The sequence below is a fragment of the Sesamum indicum genome, linkage group LG6, assembly GCF_026168435.1.
Source record: "Sesamum indicum cultivar Baizhima isolate 11 linkage group LG6, ASM2616843v1, whole genome shotgun sequence".
Classification (NCBI taxonomy): Eukaryota; Viridiplantae; Streptophyta; class Magnoliopsida; order Lamiales; family Pedaliaceae; genus Sesamum; species Sesamum indicum.
The window spans coordinates 4,563,015-4,588,639 of record NC_142662.1 but is presented as its reverse complement, the minus strand read 5'-3'; the positions used below and the strand labels follow the sequence as shown (position 1 = coordinate 4,588,639).

Below are 25,625 nucleotides of genomic sequence, written 5' to 3'. Positions count from 1 at the left end.
GGGTCCATAGCTCAGTGGTAGAGCATTTGACTGCAGATCAAGAGGTCACCGGTTCGAACCCGGTTGGGCCCTTACGTTACTGTGATTTTAATTTTTTTTTGTTTTCGATATTTTGCATTTGTAAAGGCATTATAAAATCTCAAGGGTCAAAAATGTCATTCTACATTAATTTATTTAAGCAGAATTTTCTCCAGTTTGCACATTACACGATATGGGCCTTGTACTAGCTTAAGTACGACCCTATTCATATTCAAAATATTTAATTTTAAATTTAAATCCGACCGGTCCAACTATGAAGTTTTCGCCCTTTCATAATATACATCTTTTTTTGAAATCACAATGCTTAGTACATAGGTAAAAAACTTATTGGAAAAGTAAGATGGGCATAAGCCCTCTAAGATTACTATTGTAGTGTAAGAAAATCGACATGCATTGGACAAAACAATAGTAGATCCCCATTAATCCAAGTTTACAACGATTGGAGACTATGCATTCTTGTTGAACCGTGTTGAGTCAAGCGGTATCTAGTGATGTTGGTTAATGCAATCTAGCTATCGTAATTTTAACAGTTCAGATTTCGTTGTTGTCATCAGCTATAACTTTTAGACAACATCAGGCTCTGAGAATTAGCCAATATATAGACAATGCAAGGAACTGAAGAAGTAGTTGGACGTGTTTGATGAGGTGGTCCAGAGGAAAACAAAGAGGCTGATAAAGAAGGTAATGGTACATGAAGCTAACCATCACAGCAAAATGACATACACTAATATATACTATATCACTGTTCAAAACTACCGGTTCCAAAAGCAAAAGCAGTATCCGATAAGATAGGCCAAAACAGGGTTAATTGTTTGGAGGATTTGATTCGGAAAATGCGTCTCCTTCTACTTAGCAGGCTACCTTCAGCTCACCGAGATTCCATTTTCTTGATGGCCTTCTCTATTGCAGGTACGTTCTTCTTGAAGGATGTCCATTGCTCGGCTGTCAAACTTATTCCTGCAACTCAAAAGGCCAGATATTTTCGTGATTTGAAGAACTTAAAAAGTATGGCAATTCTGAAAATTGCTAATATGAGAGATACAGACCTCAATCTGGAGAAGGTTAACTATATAATGACAAAGTTTCAGGAATCAAATTCATTCCACTGACAATTGCATTGTCGTAAACTGGCAACAAAGTTCTGATAAAAGTGGATCTTGGATTCAAACCCTTGTCAGAAGAGTGATAAAACAATGAAATTCTGTGTGGAATGTCAGTGGGTTTTTGTATTCTAATATTAATCGTGTTCGTCCAATTTACTTGTGAACTGAAGTAGTGATATTAAAAAGAAGCGGCTAAAGATTTAGAGAAGACATTTAAGCTTGCAATGAGGTGGCAATCATATCATATCAAATGTAGGTAAAATGGAAATATCTCCCCTTACATGACCTAGATCTTACCTGTAATGGCTAAACAATACCTGAGCCCATCATAGAAGTAACAACCTCAAATCTAAATTATGTAGAGAAAGTAACATTATGTAAATCTATTAGCAGCATAAGAGATTTGGTATGCTGCTTTAGTCATTATTATACATCCCCTCACTGTACTTGCGGCCCTACTCTTTAGCAATACAACTTTTCAAATGGCTGATCTAAAATCTAAGGGTAAATAAAGAATTAATAGGGGTAAACTTCTAAATATGAGATTTCAACAATAAATCATCAAAAGAAAGAGGAGATTCAAGTGTCCATATTCCTACACTGATAAGGTGGAATGTATATTATGAAGAAAAGCTTCATGATCACTAAATGTATGGGGAGAAAGGGAATCTTAGAAGTCCTAAGGGACAACCCAATGGTTTTGGGCTTCAAGATCGCTTCTAAACTCTGGCTGCGTGCGTGAATGGGGAGAAAAAAGGAAATCTAGAAAATATTCTCCCACTCTGAGACTAATGGACTTATTTTGTATATTCTATTATAGTATAGCATCAATACTGCAGCAACTAAATCAGTAGCCAAGAAAGTGCAAAACAAGGTAGAATATCAAGATTAAGATTTCTTGCTTTTTGATCTATTAGGAGCAATTCTTCATTTTGAATTTGCTCCATAGGTCTCTATACCAAGATGGAGATTTCCAAATCTTATAGTTCCTCGGAATTGAATGGGTTCATGTTCAGTATATCAGGGACATGTTCAGCAAAGTCCCCTTAACCTTCTTTTGTATTCTTTAATCAGCTCAACCGCTTACATTAAATCATATAAGATTGAAGGAGAAAAAGCAGACAAGTTAGTTCGTCTTTACTCTCAAGTTTTTTAATTCTCTGTCCAAAGAAGCATCTTATATTTGGAGTTTTCACAAATCCAAGCCATCTAAAGAATTTGCACTGCCCATCGAACCTAAGCCTATTAATGATGGTCATAAATGCGAGTATTGTGACTAAATCTTGAATGAAAAATGTGCAAGGAAACACAATATACCAACGCACTTGACATATTGACAGAGAAAACATACATTTATGCAGGGAACAACAAATCCGCAGGAGCACTTTGGAGAAGATTCAAAGCTTACCTTCTAAACACCAAGAAACATATATAAATGTATATTAGAAATTAAAAACAATTACCTTTAGCAGATGGAAGCTCTTTGCCATCTCTCTTGTAATACTCCCTAATCGACACCAAAGTCTTCCCTCTAAATTCAGATAGCGTCACCCTTCTCTTATCTGATAACTGAACATATTGCAAAGAAAAAAACTATTAACAAGCAATCAGAGGAAGAAGGAAACAAGAAATGGGTCAACCAATTTCACACCAGCAGGAAGAGAAGCAAAATGTGAAATTTGCAGATTGTTCCATGCTGCAAGAGGTAGGTTTCACTAACTTCCCACATATAGCTGCAGAAAACAAAGATATAGCAGCTCCCTATGGTGTCAAAAGATAAACGAATTTGTAATCATCCAAAGATTTAGTCCCCAACAGAAAAATGGCATTTATTTCACATGGTGGTGTTATATAAAGAAAATGAAACAATCAATTGAATCTGAACACTAACTTTCCCTCTTCACACTTGCAAGCCTGCAACTCCATGGAAATGAACACAAGCGTATAATTGACAACTAGCTATAAAGAGTCGGGAGAAAACAATTTTAGATGTTTCCAAGTCCTATTTCCACCCTCCCCAGCAACCCGTGCCTTCTTGAAAACCATAATCAGGAAAAAGCTGCACTAAAATTGTACTGATTTTCCTCTTAAATCTGTAAGTTTACAGTGTATTAGCCATAAACCCACAACTACAAGTGTCCGCACCGTATCCGATAGATAAATAAGTGCAAAATGAAGGGGTTAACCACAAAGTAACTCAACTCCAGACCAACATTTAGCAATCACTCGTAAAACGAACAAAAGAGACAAACAACTGAACGAAATTCACAAATACAAACACAATGATTTATCCCTACACCAAACATTTTAAGCAAAACAATAAAGTAGAAAAATTTATTCTATTGCTTCAAAGAAAAATCCAGTGTCAAAATACGAGTGTAGTAGTATCGGAAACTCACGCGGCAAATAATAAGGCCACCCTCATCATCATACTCTCTGCCGCCTGTCTTTCTACCGTTATCCTCCTCTTCTTCTTCTTCCTCCGGCTGCTGCTCCTCCTCCGCCTTGGCCTGTTGTTCCCTAAGGTAGGACTCCACCACCTGCCTAACGAACTTCTTCCGGGTCGGCTCAGAAAGGTCCATTTCCAGCTTCTCGGATGCGGACTTCCGGATCTTGTACTCAGTGGTTTCATCCATGTTGGAATTCTTGAGAATTTCCAAAACCGTCTCCTCGATTTTGTTACGGGTCTCCGTATCCATTTCTCAGACAGCCCACTTGTAGAAAATCCTCAGTTTTTTTTTCTCTGGAAGGAATTTTTGTGGGTTTGGGTTTATAGAATCTTCGGGTGCAGCGAAGAAGCAGAGATGGTAGCTTTTGGTTTCGGCTTAAAAGGAAAATTTGAGCAAGGATACTGTTCGAGCGCTTTTAATATGCAGTTGAGAACACCTGCGGTATCTGCAGCCTCAATGCATCAACCTTGACAAAAGAAGAGGGCAAGTTTTACAATTTTGGTCCTTGAGTATGGGCTTAATCTTGAATTAGTCACTCAAGTTTCCTTAATTACTCAAATCGGCCTTTGGTAGTGGTACTACCATTACCATACCAACATTCTTCTTTTGCAGATGTTACACTGAAGGCTTCACATATAAGATAATTAATATTTAATACTCACGGTACACTGAGTGTAGCATGAATTTAACGTCTGTTGAGTTGAGCAAAAATAAAATCATTGACATGGATTAGTCTTAATTTTGAAGTTGGGTGAGTAGTATATCCATGTCTTTTGAATCCTTTGTGCATATTTATCATTAATATTTGTTGCTTGTTGGAAATATTGTTGTCGATATTTATATATTGTATCTCATTTTTGGTGATGGCACGAACCGTCTGATATAATCGCAATGAATATGATAATTTCTGGAATTTTGGTGTTGATCTTGATTACTCTTCACAATTGGAATATCATACTTACCAGCATTTTTTGGAGCTACATAGAGAATTTGTGCCCAGTCAGGTTGGTCCATGAAACACAGCCAACCATATGAATATGTTCAGTTATTAATCCCAATTATGCATAACTGCCATTCACTTTGTCAACTGAAAAAAGGTGCAGAATCTTCAACTGTGCATGTATTTTACCATAAAAATTTGTGAAGGAAACCAAGGCATCAACAATTCACATTTTGCTTCCTACCACAGAGCTAAAAATGGAGATTTTGTGACAGAGGGGGAGAAAAAAAGGGAAGTACACATTAAGATCCCCCCAAGAGAACCTTGATGATTTCTTTAAGAGTCATTTCTAACTAAAGACAAACTGTACCACTTCCCAGATTAATGATTAACATGAATTAATTCTTATCATCTTGTATGTACCTTATTATGCCTGCATAAGTTGTTGCTGGCCACCTCTATGAATTAGCAATGCTGAGCTGTGATGGTGCACCATGTACCATCTTCCATTATGGAACTCGAAAATATTAGTCACGTTAAATGGGCCGGCTCCTATGTCAACAAAAACTTTCATGGTAACCCAAGCCATATCTGTCAGGACACGGGTCCTTACATCTCGAATCTGGAAATCAGCAACATTTTCCCAGCTAAATGCTAGCTGCCAGCTCTCCATAACTGCATTATAACTAGAAAGAGGGTTGAGGGTCGTATTAAGCTCCTGTGTATAAACATGGGACTATAGTGATGAAAAGCTATCATAATGAGACATAACAAAAGCCAAACAGGTTCTAGAGAAGCAATTAAACTTCACATCTTATTAAGAGTTCAGCATGCAAAATCTAACTTCAGAAATGACCAAAACAGAACAAGCATCAGAACTAAAAAAGGGACTTCAAGAGCAGCGATTAAATTTTCACCTCTTACAAGATCAAACTTTTGGTAGGTATTGTAGGTTAAAGAAATTCAATCATGGACAGAAAGCAGCATACCCACTAAAGGACTCGCCAGTTGCATGAAAACACTTCACGTAATCTGCATTAAGCCACAACTGACCCATAGCTGGAAGCAACCTTTCTCTAACAATCCTAAAAAACTCGGCATTGATGGTGACAATAGCTCTTGTAGCTGCATAATAAGCTTTCCATCCATTGGTTGGGGTCACATTATCTTGCTCCAAAGTGAAATCCTAGTAGATTAGGCAAAAGCAAAATAGTTAGCATTACTTACCATTTTAAACATGCTTGAATGATTAAGGAATGTCCATGATCTGTTTTAGTGTAGCAGAAGACACATAAACGAAGCTTTGGTCTCCAACAGGAGAAGTGACAAACACTAATAGAACACTAGAAGTTGGCAAACAAAGTCATCTAAGTCATAGCCTGCTAAGAGATGAAGCAAGAAGAAAACATAACTGAGATCCCAGTTCCTTTTGCCCTTCGGGTTTCTTCCCTACTCTATAGGTGACTGCACCTAATATAGAATACACAACATACGTCCGTCCTACCCGTAACGTCACCCTAGCTATTGACTCCTTGAACAAAGAAAACCTCAATTTATGTGTCATATGCATTTTTATGATGCTAAATACACTCTGAAATATCAAGATGCTTTTTACTGGGCTCCATTCTCAAACTATGTAAGTTTGGTTGACCAATCTGCCTTATTTGGCTATATCAAACAACATTGGTAATTAGCAGACAACGCTGAAGTCAATAGGAATTCCTAACTAAAATGATAACATAAAACTCTGCAAATGTCAACCATTATTTGAAAAATTAGATATTAGTTGAACAAAATGATCAAGCATTACATGCTTCAGCTGCAAAACACAAGGACCTTTAAGCATGGATGCCATTTATCTCAATTAAACAGCAAAACCAAAACAGTTCTCAAGTTTTTGATGCATTTTGGTACCAAATCATCCACTAACCTACCATCAGCGAAAACAGAATCCACAGGTCAAGGAAATCTGTGCTTCAGAATGCACAAGCACCATAATATAGGATGAATGGTCAAAATTTTAGGTTTCTTCTTTTGATTGTTTTATTAGCATTATTTATTTATTCTTCCGAGCATGTCTATGTTCGGTTGGACAATTTGATATGGAAGCAGACACTCAAAATCTATATCACAAAAATTTTCTGCGTCTGCTGATCTGCTTGCTTTGTGCTGGTGCGGACTATTCTTATTTCCAGAAAACAATAAGAGAATCACATTATATGTAGTAAGACGACATGGCAAACAAACTGCTATTATAAACAATTGAAGAAAGTAAAAAATAAATCCGACATCGAATGATTTAACCAGGTGCCCAACACATCCCATTGCTCAATTCAAATACTCGTATCTGATTAAACTACAACTACACAAAATATTCAGAAAACCAAACAAGCAAAAATTCACCACTCCACCAAGGATCTTTCCAAAAGAAAACAAACCTTGTGATAGAGTGCCTTCCATGCGTTATCATCATTGGCAGCTTTTCGCATGAGCGAATTTGTCATGGAGAGTCGACAGAGGCTTGGGTAGTCCAAGTAACTGAGGGCATGTGTAGTGATCTCCGGCACCAACTGCTCCATCATCGACGCCCCCGTCTGCCTCTCCACCACCATTTCCACACCATTCTCCTTAACCCCACCACTTAATCGCGCAGTCATTTCCGCACCACTATCAATTCCACTGTCCTCACCCAGGCACGCACAATCACGGGGCTTTAAGCTATTCAACTCAGAAGGGCCCTCTAATTTCGTTTTCCGGAAAAACAAAGCAGTCGCGAAAAGAAAACAGAAAAGGGTTGCTGCCACGGCTACCATAAACGACCAATAATCGGTCACAAAGAAAATGCTAGAAATCGTAGAACCCATTCATAGGTCACGAAACGACAGTAGCAACATCGACTGCAAAAATCCTTGCAATTCATGAAAGGAACAAACAGAAACAACCCAATCTTCTGAAAAAGAAAAACGAGAACAAAACCCTCGGTTACCTTGAATTGAAGCACAAACAAACGTGGTTTTGCATGCGTTTTTTCTCTTTTTAGGTGTGGTACAAACAAACAATTCGAACCCTTCTTCCCCTGTGTAATCCTCGAAAAACACAGATAACCCTTTATCTTCAACCCTAATCAAAGGGTAGAGAGAGAGAATTTCTGGTGTTTTATAGAGAGAGTAAGAGATGGAGTAAGAGTTTGCAGGGTGCAGAGGGAGAAAATGGGTGGTTTTGCAACTGAAATTCATCTCAGGCTGAGGAAGAGAAGTGGGAAAGACCCAATCGCGTCATAACGCAAATACGATCCCTACTTAGGGGTAGTTTTGTAACTTCAAATAAACAGACGAACCACTCCGGGAAATTTTGACTCTTTTGAGTTTATTCTACAGTGTAACTTATGCACTTCAATTAAATATAAATAATTAATTAATTTTGATCATCGATAAATTACAAAATATTTATATACATAAAAAAATTATTACTCAATATATAATTATCATTGCATAGGATCACTACAAATTTAAGTATATATATATATAATTCACCATGAAATTAACAGTTTCCATGATTTTTGAGCAATCTTCGAAATTCAAGCTAGTCTTGCTTTTAATGTTTTTTTTTCTTTTTTTCCTAAGAATCAAGCTGGTTTCCCAACTCCCCTGACTCGAAGAAGTGACCTATCTTTCACAGGAACAAGAGCTTAGGTCATGAATTTGTCAATTTTTGAGTTTGATATCATTGCCGGAAAGCTCGTTTCTCATTTCAATTTTCGAAAAAATGGTTCGTGGACCATATCTCGTTTACAGAGACACTTATAAAAACAGTCTGCATCGAAAACACAATCATCTGACGAGAAATGTTCTGTTTGTTCCAAACAAAGAATGGCATTTATACGATGAATTTCCTCCAATTCTTGTAAATGGCATACAGAAATTACACTCAGGAACTCAGATACAACCCCAAAACATGTTGTACTGAGAATTAGTTGTAATATGTTCACCATTAGGTCATGATAACAACATAATCTGTCATAAAACTGCAGACTAAACCTTCCCTACAATTAGCTGTTGCTCAAAGAATTGCTTCTAAAGACTCACAGTTAGGAAACAACTAACCATAAATCACTGGTATGATCATAGTCATGCTACAGAAGATGAGAATTAACGTCCATACACTGCTCGATGAGGGAACTGCACCAGCTGTTGGGGAGCGGAAATATTCCACCACCCTTCCTGAAATAATCTTGAGAATGGCAATGCATGCGAAGGAAAGGGTGACTGTTAGAATAGCTAGCTCCTTGCTCGCCAAACTTGCTTGATCGTGTAGAACCTTTTCAACCTCTACTCTGCAGAACAAATTCGGCAAAAGGGGCAAGAAGGGGAAAACCAAATGGAAGTGGAGAAAAGTGAGGAAAGCAACAAGTAGTTCATATAAAACATAAGTAATTTTCTGTAGTGAAGCCAGATTAGATTTCCGGCAAGCTATTACATGATAGAGTGTTTTAAGTCATCATTAAGAAAATAAGAACCTTATATTTCAGTTGTTTATGCATTTAGAGTTTTCGTTGTTACTCCTTGATTCATAAGTGACAACCAGTCAGACAGGAGGTAATGATAAATTAAACTAAAACAATAATCAAGAAACGGAGCAACAAACCTCAGCATGCTATTTTGTGTGACCAAGAGATCCATTTGGGTTGAGACGAGAGCTCTCCATGACTCAAGCTCAAATAATCCTTTCTCCTGAAGAAAAAAATAGTTAAGAGAAAGTGCAGTGGTTCCTAATGCGATGCATAAAAAATAAGATGTGTAAGCACCATGGTTTCCTTCCATTCCAAGAGATCCCTCATCTCTGATTTACTTTTCTCCAGAAGAACGGAAAATTTTGCCAGCTCTTTGTCAAGCTCGGGCAAAATATCTCCCCTTCTTTTGTTAAGTTCTTTGATGTACTCCTCCAGCACGGATAAGTTCTGTTCGAGTGCTCTGACCTTCTGTAACACTACCTTTAGTGCTGCATCAGCATGCCATCTGTTACCTGCATGCTGCCTAGCCTTCAGCATTGGATCCGCTGTGCTACTTACGGGCTTTGGTCCCTTCAGAATATCTGAACTAAGCTTTTGCCCCTCGTCAATATTTCCCACCCCTTTACTGGCACTCTCAGAAACATTATGAGCAACATCATCTACTTTAGGATTGTTAGGACCTGGTTCAGGTAGTAACGAAGGGACTGCAGTCGAATTTGGACTTGGCGATCCATTAGTGGAAGACTCCTTAGAAGTAACAATAAGATCCTCAAGCATCTGTTCAACAGCATCAACTCCATACACCTCCACAACACTTAGTGTACAGTAGAATTCGGAACCATAATGACTCAGCAAATTCACTTTCAGGTATCGGACCCATTTTGGCTCAGGCAGCTTAAAACATTGTGTTTGCTTGATATTTGCAGCGACAAAGGACCCCAATTTGTTCCATGTCTCAGTTGGGTAAACTAAGGTCCCATACAACTCAAAATCTTTGAAATTAGAGGAGTAATGCTCGAAATTTGCTATTTTGACAGCATCAACCAAAGTTTCGTCCACAAGCTCAATGATAAAATACTTGCCCCCAACAGAACAGGGATTCCTGAGATACTTATCGTGATCCTTGCCCAGGATGTTGCTTGTTCCTTTTGCTTCCTTGTTATGATCGACCACTTTTGCACCCTTTGCAGCTGAGGCATAGTTGTAGGGCGTCCCGTCAGGCTCAAGCCTGTGGGTGATGTTTTCAAGCTGGCGAGGGGAACCACTTTTCTCTTGCCTAGAAATATATTTGAACTCATCAAGATTTGGATAAGTTATCTGAATCCTCCCATTCTGTTGCTGTCCTGGTTCACTTTCTCTACCATCTTCTTCACTATCTATTCGACACATATACGACTCATATACTAAAATAACTGATATCAGTTCCTCCGATTCACTTGTTTCCATGAACAAACCTTCCAAATCTGTATGGCCCTCGTGTGAAGCAGAATCATTAATAATCTCAGAGACGTTGGGCTCCATCACAACTCCACCAGTGATATTCTCATATCCATTTTCTGCAAAAGGAACAGCATGTTTACATAATTTCTGATTAAGAAACGCAGCATTATATATGCTTCCTTTACAGGCAAGCACAATCCCATGAAAATTATCCATTTTAACCAGTCAAAAACATGATTACGAAGCAACTTAAACTGACAATTTATCAACCTCCCACAGGGTACTATAATAGCCATCTCAACTACACTATTTCCCTCTTGATATTCACATGACATTTGCAAAAACCAAACAAAACTGACAAAATTACTCTAAACAGAGATAAAATCAGCAAAGAAATTTACAACCCAAGAAAATGAATAAACCATTCTCAATAACAACTGCATCGGCCAAGAACAACATAAAAGATTTCAAAGGTAAGAAAGTCATTAACAATAACTATCAAGGAAAGAATACGCAAATTACTCAGGGAAAAAGGGGAGAACCCAAGAAACAAAAACATGGAAGTGGGCACAAGACCAAAGACCAAAATAACAAGAAAATGAAAGAAAAAGGCGACAGGAAAACACAAAGAAATCGAAAAAGAGGGGTTAGAGTACCTTCATTTCCACGAGTAAGGCCAAGTTTAGCATGAAACAACACAACAACACACCAAAAGGAGATGAAGAGCGGAACAGAGAGGTTGCAGAAGCCTCTCCTTGAAATTCTCTTGCCAATATTACGATTCTTGACGCTGTTTCTACGAAAAGATTGAGGATTCAGTTTCGTGGGCTCAATCTTCATCTCTCATTGTTTTCCTTTCTATCCCACCAGAGTTGTCAATGCCTATATCCTCAGTCTCATAACAATCTCGTGCTCCCTCCAACCTGCAAATTGTTGTTGCTCTCCTGAAAACGAAATTTTCGCTGAAAACTATCAAGAAAATGGAAATGCGGGTCTTTATACGTTGATTTCGTTTTCCTTTCCTTTTTGTTTCTTTGTTGTTGTGTATGGGTGGATGATTCGTGGCAAATGATCTTTTCAGCACCAAAATTCTATTTAGATCAAATTTCATTGGAATTGAATTAATTATATAATAAATTTACATAAAAAAAATTGACTATTATACAATAAATATATCAAATTTAATTTATAATTAATTTTGCTCAACTAAATTTTATTTAGAGTTATAATCTATAGCACACTTTATGTGTGTCCAGCTTTTTAATATTACTTAAATTAAAATATTTATAAGTTTTAAATCATTTAATAGAGTATACATAAAATAATAAAATAATATTAAATTTATTAAAAAATATAATTTAGAGGAGGAACATACAAATACCAAAAAGGAAAAAAACAGAATTATCTATCAAAAAGGGTTTAATATAAATAAAAAATAGATTAAAAAAATAAGACGTTAAAGGATACTCTTACTTCATAATAAAACATAGATACTTGGGCCCATTATTTGGCGCACGTGCACCACAATGCACTCATACTCTCCTTTTTTTTTTTTTTTTTTTAAAAAAAAATTAATCTTGTAGTACGTTTCTTAGATATAATTTCATATAGATAATGCCGATGAAGCTCAACTCTTTTAGGTTCAAATTCGATCAATTTGGGAATTTTATTTGTATTAATAATAAGAATTTATATTTATGTCATCTTTGAAAATGTAAAGTTATATTTTTCTTCAAAAAAATTTAAAAAATATTACTTACAATTATTGTTAATATCACCTAAACACTAAAAGATGACTAGTTTTTTTATTCATCACCGGCTACTTCTACTCAAAGGCTATAATCCGAGAACAATATTCTACAATAATTTACCCAAGTATAAAATTATTACTATAAGAATATTGAACAAATGACAAAATTAAAAATTTATATAATTTTTCTGTTAGATGTCATCATATTTCATTCAAACCCTAATTGAACGAGATCAGATATAACGAAAATTTTTCAAATGGTGTGAGTGTATAAGTTATATGTTTAGAGAGAGTCTAAGTAATTAACTGTAAAAATTGTTATATGTTTATTTTAATAATAATTGTTAATTAGTTCTTAATATTTGATATTTATGATCAATATATCAATTGTTATTATTGCCAATTATTAAAAGAATATTACACCCACCTCGCCTAAAATTTAACATAATTGTAAATACCTTCTCATTGTTTGAAAAATTACAAATACCTCCTTAATTTCAATCATCCATCTAACAACGAACCTGTTCTATTTGATTTTCATCCAATTTTTATATTGATCTTACAAAAATACCCTTTTATATAAACTAATATTCCCTAAGAAATATTTATTTTGCCCCCCCAAATTTTACATTTTTTCAAATATTTATTTATTTTTTAAAAGATTTCAACAAAAATAAAATAGTAATATCCACCTCACTATCGAGGAGCCACGTAACTATTTTCATTTGAAGTTTATAAATTTTAAAACAGTAAGAAATATTCATGATTATGCTAAAATTCAGAAAAGTTATATGTAATTTACCCTAATTAAAATCATAGATTAGTACAACATTGGTCCAGATAAGTGTCCAGTTGCCCAACCTTCAAATTCCACTTCCCAAAATGGGCTGCCATCACTTTTCATAGTAAGATTTTGGTTGAACCAATTACCATCACTTTTGGGCAAAGTTGATTGATCCGACCACCGTTGCAAAAGCTGTAGTAATACTGCAACCATTCACTAATTACAGATTTCCTGACCTGAAATCCTCCAATACCAATACCAATTGTATTAGAAATGCCATTCTTTTCAGAAGCTTTTCTCAAATCAAACCTCAAAGATTGATCTAAGCAATGAGCAAAATTTCACTATATGAATCTAATCCTATGACTTGGAAGGGACCTATGAACAAAACCAAAACTGGCAATTCATTCTCTGTTGTCTGGAAATATGATCTCCAAAATGGGTTTGAAAGCTCATTGGATGCGAGAAAATGAAGCAAGTCTACCAGTCCAAAGCAGATGATCCTCCGGGGCAGCGGATTCGGTTCCCGTCTTTGCTTCGAAATGGGAGTTAAGAAGTCAAGAGGGTGTACTCTAATTCTTTACTCTGGGATTGCTCATCCTCGAAGAACGGAAGGCTTCCCGGATTTCTTTCCTCCAGAACGAGACTCGTAGGAGTTTCGGGAGGGTAGTTGTCAAGAATGAAGTCAATCTCATATCCATTAATCTCTTTCCGATCGAGAAGAACCTGCAGTACCAAAAAAACATTTAGTTATGTGTTGCATTCGTTGTGCATTTCTTTGCATAACTATGATTTATCTATGTAGGTCAAAATGACGTTATGATGACTGGACGATACAAATCACGCCCACTTGAATCTTGATGAACCACTGGAAGATGGATATAGCCAGTAATTACTAATTCCGAGGAGCGGTTATTGTATCCTTTTCTTACAAAGTCTCTACTCAGCAAGAATTTGGAGATACCGTCTGCCGTGTTTATTTCTTTAGCCGGCACTTTAGTCAGGCAGGAGGAAAGATAAACTTCATCAATAAACTCACTGCATACCTTAACAGTTTTAAGCAAAGCAGCATTGTGCTGCCTAAGCAGAGCAACCGTCTTTCCGTACATATCACGCATCAAATCTTCGGTTCTCCTTGCAACATCATCATCCAATTTGAAATTGATTGGAGGATCAATCAAATCATAGTCATCATAAAGAGAACCCTCGAAGTCAATCCGTGGACCAACAAATTTAATTCTCTTTCTCCACGGAGGCGGTTCACCATGCACTACCATTGGGTCCTCCATATTCCATCTATGAGAAGATATGAGATGAAGTAAATGACAACAGAAGAAGGAGCTCATAACAAAAGCAAATGCAACGGATCGGAGATATACACTGTGATAATTTTACGAGCGAGCCAGGATGCATCAGCAAGGTAACTGACTGATGCTTTTGAAGTGTCCCGCCCAAAAATTACCTCTTCAGCAGCTCTGCCTCCAAGCAAAACCTTTATAAAAATTTTGACAACTTCATGATCTAGGATGATACAATAAAACAAGGAGAAAAAAGCTTTAAACCAGTTGAACAAAAATTTCATGCCTGAAGACGGTGTAATAACTGAGGTCGGCGCTCAAACATGTATGACTCATCATCAAGACGGTGAAATACAACTTGAGATAGCGTCTGCATGAGACATCTTAAACCATCAATGAAAAGGTGAGTAAGAATCATCATTATTAAATAAAAAATCGTTCTTCAATAACAGCAGCCGCATAACCAAGACTTCAATTTATGACCTAAGCATAAAATTCAAGGATAAGATTTGGAGCAGTCAATTATAATATCTCGTGACAAGATGCATTCTTTGCAAACAATGCAATTTCCAGTTGTCAACTGCAATCCAACATGTGCATAGAATCTCTAAAATGCAGGATAAGTGAAGTTGCGAGGTATTGCAAAGAAAAGGTAGAAGAGTAAATTTTCAGGTTTAAATTGAATAAGTCGAGAAGGCAAAACCTGTCCACGAGGATGAATTGACACCCGATCACAACGCTCAACTTTTGCATTCTCAATACGCCTAAGCAGATGAGAAGTCAAAGCAGTCCCCACTTCCGTAGTGGCTCTCCGACTTTGTCCTTGATGACCTAGATCTATTCCCACACGCTTTGGTCCCACTGTAAGACGGTCAACTGCATCATCCATATCCGACTGAAGAATAGCAGCATGTCCTTTCCTGACAGCCACAAGAGCAGCCTCTTGGAGAAGTTGTGCCAGCTTTGCACCCGTCCATCCTGATTACCATAAGGACATTGAACCCATGAAACCAGCATTTTTACTAGTTTAAGATTTTGAGAATTGATGAAAATTATTCCCCCTCAAAGATACATGGTTCAAGTATGAACAACCAGAGCTGAAATGACTACCTGGCAAATTGTTCGCATAACTAGACAAATCAACAGTATCTGATAATTTCACCTTCCGTGCATGAACTTTCAAAATGTCCAATCTCCCTTTTGCATTTGGAGGACGTATTCTTATCTAGATAATAATCAGAATGATCATAATTGAGGTCTAAGAATCTAGGCATAAATTAGGCAACTGATCAAAGTAGGATAACTCAGTGCTCTGTTCATAGGAACACACCTTCCGATCAAACCGCCCAGGACGAAGAAGGGCAGGATCTAGCAAATCCATCCGATTAGTGGCACCCAAGAAGATAACACCTTTCCCCGTATCAAACCCATCTAGTTCTATCAACAGCTGGTTCAATGTAGTCTCCCTTTCTTGAGTTGCCGCATTATAGTGGTCATCTGTTGATTCACGGAACATTCCTTGTCGCCTATACATAACAATTCAAACTCAACAATCACCGTAACATGAATATCCATTTGCAAAAGATTCGTTACAACAGAAAAGTACTTAAACAGGAGAATGCACCAGTTTCCAACCAGCAACCTTTAAATTGTTAGTAACGCTACACAGAGATACTTATGTCACAGTAAATTTACTCGTTCAAGCTCAGTGTAAGCTAGGAGAAACTTGCTTAAAAAACCATACCTTGTCGCTAGTGCGTCAATTTCATCAATAAAGATGACTGATGGTTTATTTACCTGTAAAAGACCATATCAGTTTATTATATAATATCAAACTTTCTTTTCCAGCCAATTCTAAAAATGCCATTTTGGCAAACAATGAAGCAGCAGCAAAATCTTAGTTCATTAATCATAGGGTCTTTTTCCTGTTGAGTTCAATTTAATTTCCCCAAATCTATTAATCTTGTCAAGTAAAATGAGTCGCCTAGCTATCAAGGAGGTACAAGATAAAAGCACCAAGGGTTCAATTATGTTCACACTAACCAAGTGTCCTTGCAAGGGTAAACTTTAGATCTTTCAAAAGCAATAATGTCTTATTTGCCAATGGTAGTCTCAAAATCCATGTTCACCTCAAAAAAAGCATATCTCAATCAGGGATTGGATTAGATAACATATTGTTAGAATTTGGCACAAGTGATTTGATGGTTCTTTCTAAATTAGAAACATATATAGGTATATTCTTATGTAAATTTTTGTCTTGCCAGATGTACAAGAAACAAAGTATCTTAAACTTCCTACTCATTGGCAAAAAACTCTATCAATAAGTCTCATCAAATCATTGATCATAATGAGATACGTATTTCCATGACAATCTCTAAATGCATTAGTCAGATACTTAACTTGAGCAACAATAGTGACTGAGGACAGATCACGTATTTTCACAGACCAAAGCTTGAGTTACACAGGATGACATGTAAATAATTATTAATGGTAATTGCATAAAGCATAACTATAATCACAGAAATATGCACTTAGTCAAGTATGCTCAACCAAAACTAACTACTCAAACCTTAGAAACAAAAAACTCTCAGACAGAGAATCTCAACAATTTACCTTCGCTCTTTTGAACAAGTCCCTGATACGAGCAGAACCAACACCAACTAACACTTCAACAAATTCTGATCCAGCCATTTGATAAAATGGAACGCCCGCTTCACCAGCTATGGCTTTTGCAACCAGGGTCTGAAAATGGTATGTAAATCAAGAGATTTTCATAATTCATTGCAACTTCAAGGAAACAGATAACTAACCTTGCCACATCCCGGAGGGCCCTCGAGAAGAACTCCATGAGGTGGCTTTATTCCCATTTTATCAAATAGTTCAGGATTCTTCAGGTACTTTACCAGCTAATTGGTGGCATAATAGAAAAGAAATCAAAATGTAAGGTCTCAAGTTTTATAACATCATTATAAATCAACAATTATAACAGTCAGGATAGGCGAAAACTTAAATAGGCATTGCATGTTGAAGTCATAAGAGAATAGTTATCTATGTACTCTCTCTCAGCCTAGAACATCTCATTGTTGGAAAAAACATAAGTTCAACAGATTGGCTGACAGCTTGATCATGGTAAAAAGTTGCATGGATGCATAAAGTATATTATGTACTAAAACTGCTACCTCTTGGAGCTCTTCCACTGCTTCCTCAATACCCGCAACATCACTGAACATGACTCCAGTAGAACCCTGAAGATAGGTTATTACTTAATATGTTGGAAGGCCTTTAGAGGATTCATTTAAAAAAATTGGAAGCAAATACGAATGAATAATGAGGAGAACTAACATCAACACGTGCTTGTGGTTTTGACTGAGAAAACTCAATGCCTTGCCATATGTCCTGCGCGAAGTAGAGGCAATAAGCATACTATTCATGAACAGTCAATCACATGACTGCCAAAAAGAAATGAAGCTCACCCATTTTCTAAAATTCTTTGGTCTTCTAGAAAGGGTAAAACGAACAAGAAGCACCATTGTCAAAAAGACCAACAAGATTGGTTTTAGCATTTCAATACTGGCAGAAACCCCGCCAAAAGCGTAAACTTCATACAACTTTGACCTAAGTCCTTCATCACCCAAAAAATCAGCAAGATTCTCCCAGATTCTTTCCAAGACACTAAAGATGAGACCCAAAATTATCTTGAGAAATGGTTTGACAACAGGCCATATGACATATGCAGCCACCGCAAAGACAAAGCTAGTAACAGCAAATACTGCTGAAGCCAAGAATCCTCCAACAAAAACTGCAGCAGCAGCCATAGAAGCAGTTAGCACTCCAAGTTCAGCTATCATTCTGCTGGATATTTTAGATGCTACAGGATGAGGATACTCTGGCAATTTTCCTACCCAGGACTGCAGAAAAGATAAAGCTGTAAGACAATAGAAAAGAGCACTAAGGGAAGAGAAAATTTTCAACTTGCAAAGTCACACCAGAAACTCAGCCCTCAGATCTTTGGTGATGATGCCATTGATTTTATCCAATACTTTACAAATTAAACTTTCAGGGTATTTAGACCCAGCCAGCTAATTTAGGGGATGCACAAACAATTTTCTTACAAGTTTATCAATTCACAAGGTTGTTAATAACTTATATTGAAAAAATGAAATGCATTCTATAGGGTCTCTGAATATTTTGGGAGCAGAATACCAATAAATGCCACATCCAGCTTCTAGTACATACAATTAAACTTTAATCAGGTTCCATCATCTACTCAGACTACAGTATGTTAATCTCATCCAGTAAAAGAAACTGTAACATTGTTTGTGCAGTAAATCCAAATGGTATTCACAAATCTATATCACAAGCACAGAGCAAATACTGCATAAATGTAACAATTAAGAGAACAAGATTGTACGAAGTCAACAGTTGAGTGTCTGACCTAACTGATTTTACATGAATACCTGTGTTGCTAAAGCTTCAGAATCAAAGTTCTCATGCAAAATCCGAACTCTCACTAGTTTGGGAGACAAGGTGACGAAAACACAATACCATCTTAACTGCAGTCTATAGTGGAAAAATGCATTGAAAAATTGGACACAGTATTCACACTCTAAATATACACTATGACATTCTTTCTTTTTCCCTCCCACATTGTATCACATACATGGCCCAATCTTTCTAAAACATGAAAATATAAGAAATGAGAATACCATCATTTGCTTTTCTATTTCATTCCGTGGTCCAGTGTATGCCTCTAAAAGATCTTTCACTTGTTCTACATCCAGTCTCATTGCCCTATTTCAAAATCACGAAACATAATGAGATTATACAAAAGATGGTCAAACAAGAAGCATCAACAGTGTTTCATGTTTTTACAATACACACCATTTAGTCTGGTGCAATCTCTTGTCCCCAGGTATTTCTTTGAGATCAACAACAAAATCCCTAAACCCATAGTTACTGTATGAAATGCCACTTTCCTCCTTAAAAGTCAGCAACTTTATCTTATCACACGTCATGTACTTCTGAAAATCCTCATAGCTCATTCTTGGCAACTCCTTCACATTTTTATCGAACTCCTCTTCTTCTGATAAATTAGCCCCAAAAACTTGCTCAGGAACATAGAGCTTCCCTCTGTACTCCCTTAATAGATCCTTCAAATAAACCTCCCCCTCAGGCTTCACAAAATTACTCGCATTCCCAGTCTCCTCATCGCTTTTACTCACCAATGCCTTCAAATTCAATCTCTTCAATATCTCCGAGACCCTCTCCCTAAAACCCTTCTTACTCAAACCCTCCTTCTCCTTCAATGTGTACAATTTATCCCCAATCAAATACTTGGGTTCAACTTGGCTAGGGTTTTCCCTCAGAACCCTAGACACAAAATCCTCATCTCCACCACCAGAACTTACAGAGGGCTTTGCATTTGAGCTGGCTTTCACCAAAAGAACACGTGGGTAGCTATTAAATTGCAATCTTTTGGTGGGTTCGACGGGAAAGTTGTAGTTCTTAAGAATTCTTGGATTTGGGAATACCGTAGGGAAATTGATCAAGGGTTTAGCAGCTCCCAATGGTGTGGAATACATATTTAGCTATAACTAAAGCTGTATTGAGCTGAGGCTTTTGGGCATTCTTAGTTTGAGCACAGAACTTGGAATTTCATTATGGATGTTAAATTTCGTCAATATAATTAAACCTAATACAATATTTGATCGAAATACAAAAGAAATAGAGAGCGTAAAAATGCACCGAGAGCTATCCCTAGAAAGGGATAGACATAGACTAGCACTAGCGGAACTGCGGAAGGAAGGAAGAAAGAAGATAGACGAATCGTTATTCAGCCAAGAAGAAAGTAGTAGAAATCGTCATACTGTAAAGTGTTCGTCGTATATAAAAAGCGTCAAACTGCAAAAACCAGGCTCAGCCCGGTTGGGATCGGGCCGACCACTTGGGCTTTTTTTAAAAAAAAATAAAATAAAATAATACATGTATAAGAAATAATGTATTTTATTTTATTCCTAAATTAATTAAACAGGGTCGGAGCATGGGTTATATCTTAATTTAAAAATGGATTAATCGAACCCATTTACTGGATCGGAATTAACCATAAACAGTATTGGGCTAATTATGGACCGGGTTTTATCCGACTGATCCATACCAGTTCGTGATAGCCCATTCTGCACCTTCAGATCTATGTATTGATGCTAGAAAAAGAATTCTGGCCCAATAATGATAATGTTCTTTTTAATACGGTTAGGTTGTTCAGGCCGATAAATCCATACATTAGGCCCAATAAATATTGGGCTTACAAATTGAACTGAGGCAGCCCAATTTTTTTCGAAGCTTCCTATAAACATTAAAAAAAAATGATATATCTAAAATGTTGGTATATTTTTTTTTTCTTTGGGGGGGGGGGGGGGGATAAAAATATTGTTCCCCTGACATCAGAAATTGCTATCAATATTAAATATTGCAAAAAGTCAAAGTCTACACAAAAGCATTATGAGTTGAGGGGGAAAGCAACACCTACCGATTCAAAATTAATATAAAGAAAATTATATCTTAATTAATACGAGATAATAAATACTCTCATTTTCCTCCTTACACGTTCTACTATTTGGTTTATTTAATATTTTGGCTTACATCTATGATCCGATTCAACTTATTACATATTCGTAAACACTTGTATACGTTGTTTTCTCAAAATAATCATTAAAAGTTAGTATTAGCAGATTATTTATTTTGAATTATCAAAAAATATTTAAAATGGCTTCGATTTAAAGAATATAATATAATTATAATAATAATTATTATAATAAAATTAGAGAGAGAGAGAGAGACAAGTTATTAAATGTGAAATTGTCAACCCACAATAATGCTACTTTATACGATTAAATTATGCAAATTTGTGTCTGAATTCCATTGAAATGAAGGCAACGTCTCTCTCTTTCGGCTAATAAATAAAGGGTAATAGTGGAGTGCCATATTGTCAACCACATGAACATTAATGAGTAATGACCATGTCAACCATCACCTGATACGCTGACAGACGGAGATGGATACACTTTCAAGAAAATGTACAAGATCTAATTTTGTGCTTGGCGTGATCAAATTTTTATGGGGAAATTGTATTTTTTTTTTCAATTTTTAGTTTCATTTTTCAATAAAAAAAAGGGATGGTTTGTACATTAGTACATTCTTGTGAGTCACAAAGAGTGGGATTCTTCAAAATTTTCAAAGTTACTAAATAATAAGGAAAAGAAAAAAGGGTTTGAATAAATAATGGCGGAGACTGAAGAAAGTCAGAGAATTGAGTAAACAATTGAGAAAGGGTGTGAAGGGTATGAAGAATGCTCTATAAAAATAGGCCTGAATTTGTGAAAGTGCTTGCACAGGCTAACACCTTCACCAGAACGAGAAAAGTAAGACTGGTGAGGTCATGTCATCTTTCTCATGTCTCTTTTCAGTTTTCCCCATTTCCAACAACTACACGCAGTCACACACATTGTTTACAGTTGTGTAAATATATGTATCTACATGTCTATGTATTGGGGATTAGGTTGTTGTGTTTTGAGTCTTTCTGCCTGTTCAAATTGATGGTTTTGTTGTTTTAATGTAAGTGTTTTGTTACCGTATTGTATGAAGTTGTAACAGTGAAAAGTAAGGAGAAAAAGTGGTATCTTTTTGACATTCTGTTCTTCCCATGTTTCTGGTCCTACTCTTGAAGTGGCAAGATTCTGTGGGTTTTTTGCCCTTGAGTTGCTGGGAAAAGTTTCTTGATTTTGGACAGTTTTCTTATATTTATTCCCCTTATTGGCTATTCAACTTTCAGGGTTTATCCTTGCAAGATTTGGGACAATTATATTTATCAATTTCGAATGAATTCACTCATGGAGTGGACTAACTTATGAATCTTTTGGTAATTACAATAAGCTACCTGAAGAGTGCTTCAATTGACATTTTAGGATAATCATGGTACTTGGGTTACAACAGTTTTGTAATAATCTTCAGTATGTTTCTGTTTCCATTTGCTTGACTCATTAACACTGCAAAAAGGGATCTGCTGATATCAAGCTATATCAGATTTAGACTGGAAGATCCCACGTGCTAAGAAAGAAGTCATGTCTTCTATTTTAGTTTAGATTTAAGATTGCTGATTAGATATATAACGAATAGTTCTTTATAATACCTGTGGATGTGATTCGGTTGCTGAAAGATGTTCCGTGAAAATGTTAGACAAGTTATCATTAAGATCTCCGCCTAAGAGAATGATCTGTTTAGAGATTGAAATAAAAGAACAATGATCAAAATTTGTATCAAGAAACTTGTTACTCCAACTTATTGATGTATTTCTTCATTGATTCTTCAGTTACATGCTTGGGCATCTCTTAGTATTCATGTTACTGACATATTCATGTGTATGCAGTTTGTGTTTGTGAGTTCTTGACTATATTATGCGCTCGATAGCCAACTGCTTTTGCTTGTCAAAAGCCAAAAACCCGCCCGGGTTTGAGGAGCACACAATTCTTGCTTCTGAGACAACATGTGAGTTGAATCCAAAAGGGGTTGTCCCGGTGCTATTAGCAGTTCAACAAGTTGTTGTCTGCTTAATTATGATTTAGAAGTTCTGAATTTCGAAACTTCTTATTGGTTACAGTTAATGTAAATGAAGTAGAGGCGCTGTATATCCTGTTCGAACAGCTAAGCAGTTCCATAGTTGATGATGGCCGAATCCACAAAGTACTTTCCTACTCCGACACCATATTTCTCTTAAGAACAATGGTTTAATGGTTTATCATTAAAAAGATACATGCTTCCTTTGTTCAGAAGAATTCCAAATGTCGTTCAACTGTCTTTCACGTTTCATATTTTGGTTGGTTATCTGGCTGCTGTTTGGTTTCAGGAAGAATTCTTGCTTGCACTTTTCAATTGCAGCAGCAAGAAGAATATTCTTGCAGAAAGGGTTCGTATATTTTGTCTCTCATCTATTTCCCACTCACTCTATTTCTCGTTTCTAGATGACACCTCTGAAACTACCATCATCCTTGAAATTTTTTAGTTACCAACTTTATTCTGCACTTGTGCAGTTGTTTGAGCTGTTTGATCTTAAACGTAATGGGGTAATTGAATTTGGAGAATTTGTTCGTTCATTGAGTATCTTCCATCCTGATGCTCCAGAAGCAGATAAAATAGCATGTAAGTGATAATAAATGCTTTTACTTAATTCTTCTGAATAATGAGGGATGATGTAGCTTGCACTTTCCCATCTCGACCATAGGATAACTTAGGACTTATATGCTGCTCAAATCCATCGTCTCTACTGACTTATGATAGTACCCACTGACCATTATAAAAGTATGCCTCATAATGAATATCTCATGGTATAATATGACTTAATATAAATACCCTCCTAATGAATATGATTACTTACCAAAGAAGGATTTTCTTGCAGTTGCATTCAGATTGTATGACCTCAGGCAAACTGGCTATATAGAACGAGAAGAGGTGAATACTCTTTGCAGTATTACATTGTCAATGAAAATCATATTGTAATAGAACACATATCATCTTGTAATAAAAAGGGGTAAAACTCGAGAAAGAAAAATAAAAATTTGTATGTTTCAACAGATGTTTGATTGCAGTTCCACAAATCCCGGGCTTGCTGAACATGCAACTAAACATGTTCTTGTCAACAAATTCCATGTATGTTTTCAGCTTATGATTTGTTGTCTCACCTCATTTTTTTCACAATCATCAGTTGAAAGAAATGGTACTGGCTACTCTGAGTGAATCAGACTTGTCCCTTTCAGATGATGATGTTGAAGCAATAGTTGACAAGGTAGTGACCAAAGTTCCTCTCTCTCCCTCTCTGTGTGTGTGTCTCTCTCTCTATCCCTCTTCAAGCACTTGTTAAAATAACGCGCTAATGTTTATGGAGCTGAGTTGCTGACAGACACTCCAGGAGGCAGACTTAAATGGAGATGGAAAAATTGATTTAGAAGAGTGGAAGAAAATGGTGGCAAAGTATCCTTCTCTTATAAAGAACATGACTCTTCCGTATCTAAGGTGAGTCGAGAGTCCCAAAAACACATTAGTCCCATGAATATCCCAACAAGTAGTTGTTTACATTAGGATATAACCAAATCTCCTTCTCATGGATGTGCCGAGAAACTGTATCTGATCTCTCCTGGTTTTTTGTTATCCTAAATTATTGCTGTGCTGTCAATAATGACTTGATATCCAATGTATACAGTACAAATTTCATTATACTTAAAGAAGGTTTCCCTGTCCAGGGAGATTACTCTGGCTTTTCCAAGCTTTGTTATGGAGACCGAAGTCCCAGACTCAGAACTAGTCTGCTGAAACCGGACAAATTCTGTGAGGTATTGGCATACGGAAGTTAGCACTTCAGAGGAAACAAAAATAGTAAGAACTTAGGTTTTATCTTAGTACACCATTCACCACTGTTGTACTGATTCAAGTGTATAATTCTGTATTTCCCATGTTTTTGGAAAATGCACATGGATATTGCAAAGTTAGGACTACAATACTGTTCTATTGTTTACTGATTGTAATTCTTTTGCTGCCAGTAAAATGTAAAATTCGTTTTTATTCTCGATGATATATACAGTACTTCTTAATACTGCGTTGTCTACTTCTTTAGTTGAATTCCTCAAGCATAGTTTGTGGGGTAAGATCATCCACAAGTTATTGAACATTGCTTAAAAATGTAAAGATGAAGTTGACAGAATTTTTCTTATATGAATTGAGTGTGAAAATGCCAAACCGCACGAGCAATACAACTCATATTGTGGTGACGTGCATGATCCACAACGTCTCATATTTTGACAGCCAACATATATAAGAAAAATCCTCAAGTGCTCCTTTAGGCAATGAAAAATCACTTACCTATTTTAAGACTTAGAAGATCTGAAGGTTATGTTCTGTATGCTACATATACATCCCCATTCCAACATATCGAATAGTAATAATGCATCTTATTCCCTGATCTTATTCTTGAAACGGGAGAGTTAGCTAGATCATGCTTAAATGTTCTAAGAACTTATTTGCTTTTGATGGCAGCGTTTATGGATAATAGAAAGTTGCTTTCTTAGCAACCATCTCTTTATAAAAGCAAGACAGCACCAGATTCCTCTACTGTTATCAAGAATTTCAAACTTAATGGCAATACATTAACACTTGAGGTATGCTCGAATACAATGAATTCTTGATTTTCCAGACAAAAGGACAATCCATGTACTAGAACATATGCCAAGAATCATTTTCTACAACCAGCAAAAGAAAATAGTTCTGA

General features: G+C 36.4%; 5 protein-coding genes and 1 non-coding gene across 11 annotated transcripts; 2 read left to right on the top strand and 4 right to left on the bottom strand.

Moving 5' to 3' along the window:
- On the top strand, positions 1 to 72 carry TRNAC-GCA (transfer RNA cysteine (anticodon GCA)). The gene has a single exon. It is a non-coding gene; the product is annotated as a tRNA-Cys (tRNA).
- Positions 73 to 618: 546 nt separating this feature from the next.
- On the bottom strand, positions 619 to 4,052 carry KELP (transcriptional coactivator p15 (PC4) family protein (KELP)). The gene is made up of 3 exons (XM_011083999.3): positions 3,542 to 4,052; positions 2,606 to 2,711; positions 619 to 996 (listed from the first exon to the last, which is right to left on the bottom strand). Exons 1-3 carry the CDS (start codon positions 3,839 to 3,841, stop codon positions 908 to 910), a joined length of 495 nt encoding a protein of 164 aa, XP_011082301.1. The 5' UTR covers positions 3,842 to 4,052; the 3' UTR covers positions 619 to 907.
- A 638-nt stretch (positions 4,053 to 4,690) lies between these two features.
- Positions 4,691 to 7,883, bottom strand: LOC105165113 (F-box family protein). 2 transcript variants are annotated; one of them, XM_011083997.3, is made up of 4 exons: positions 7,519 to 7,862; positions 6,971 to 7,429; positions 5,522 to 5,718; positions 4,691 to 5,218 (listed from the first exon to the last, which is right to left on the bottom strand). In XM_011083997.3, exons 2-4 carry the CDS (start codon positions 7,394 to 7,396, stop codon positions 4,960 to 4,962), a joined length of 882 nt encoding a protein of 293 aa, XP_011082299.1. In that variant the 5' UTR covers positions 7,397 to 7,429; positions 7,519 to 7,862; the 3' UTR covers positions 4,691 to 4,959. The 2 variants fall into 2 exon arrangements, with proteins under 2 accessions (XP_011082299.1, XP_011082300.1); XM_011083998.3 differs by having other exon boundaries at positions 5,047 to 5,207; positions 6,971 to 7,883.
- Positions 7,884 to 8,379: 496 nt separating this feature from the next.
- On the bottom strand, positions 8,380 to 11,555 carry LOC105165112 (Galactose-binding protein). The gene is made up of 4 exons (XM_011083995.3): positions 11,139 to 11,555; positions 9,337 to 10,598; positions 9,177 to 9,262; positions 8,380 to 8,865 (listed from the first exon to the last, which is right to left on the bottom strand). Exons 1-4 carry the CDS (start codon positions 11,320 to 11,322, stop codon positions 8,631 to 8,633), a joined length of 1,767 nt encoding a protein of 588 aa, XP_011082297.1. The 5' UTR covers positions 11,323 to 11,555; the 3' UTR covers positions 8,380 to 8,630.
- Positions 11,556 to 13,168: 1,613 nt separating this feature from the next.
- Positions 13,169 to 20,169, bottom strand: FTSHI1 (FtsH extracellular protease family). The gene is made up of 15 exons (XM_011083994.3): positions 19,196 to 20,169; positions 19,021 to 19,105; positions 17,788 to 18,222; positions 17,657 to 17,710; positions 17,494 to 17,559; positions 17,125 to 17,220; positions 16,928 to 17,056; positions 16,059 to 16,111; positions 15,645 to 15,840; positions 15,425 to 15,539; positions 15,018 to 15,292; positions 14,601 to 14,684; positions 14,396 to 14,508; positions 14,063 to 14,312; positions 13,169 to 13,742 (listed from the first exon to the last, which is right to left on the bottom strand). Exons 1-15 carry the CDS (start codon positions 19,894 to 19,896, stop codon positions 13,566 to 13,568), a joined length of 2,829 nt encoding a protein of 942 aa, XP_011082296.1. The 5' UTR covers positions 19,897 to 20,169; the 3' UTR covers positions 13,169 to 13,565.
- A 1,385-nt stretch (positions 20,170 to 21,554) lies between these two features.
- LOC105165110 (calcineurin B-like protein 7) lies at positions 21,555 to 24,951 on the top strand. Of its 5 annotated transcripts, none has more exons than XM_011083990.3 (9): positions 21,555 to 21,732; positions 22,737 to 22,855; positions 22,968 to 23,050; positions 23,214 to 23,273; positions 23,398 to 23,506; positions 23,763 to 23,815; positions 24,069 to 24,149; positions 24,264 to 24,376; positions 24,604 to 24,951. In XM_011083990.3, exons 2-9 carry the CDS (start codon positions 22,765 to 22,767, stop codon positions 24,671 to 24,673), a joined length of 660 nt encoding a protein of 219 aa, XP_011082292.1. In that variant the 5' UTR covers positions 21,555 to 21,732; positions 22,737 to 22,764; the 3' UTR covers positions 24,674 to 24,951. The 5 variants fall into 5 exon arrangements, with proteins under 5 accessions (XP_011082292.1, XP_011082291.1, XP_011082290.1 ...); XM_011083989.3 differs by having other exon boundaries at positions 21,557 to 21,746; XM_011083988.3 differs by having other exon boundaries at positions 21,558 to 21,741.
- Positions 24,952 to 25,625: the final 674 nt, after the last annotated feature.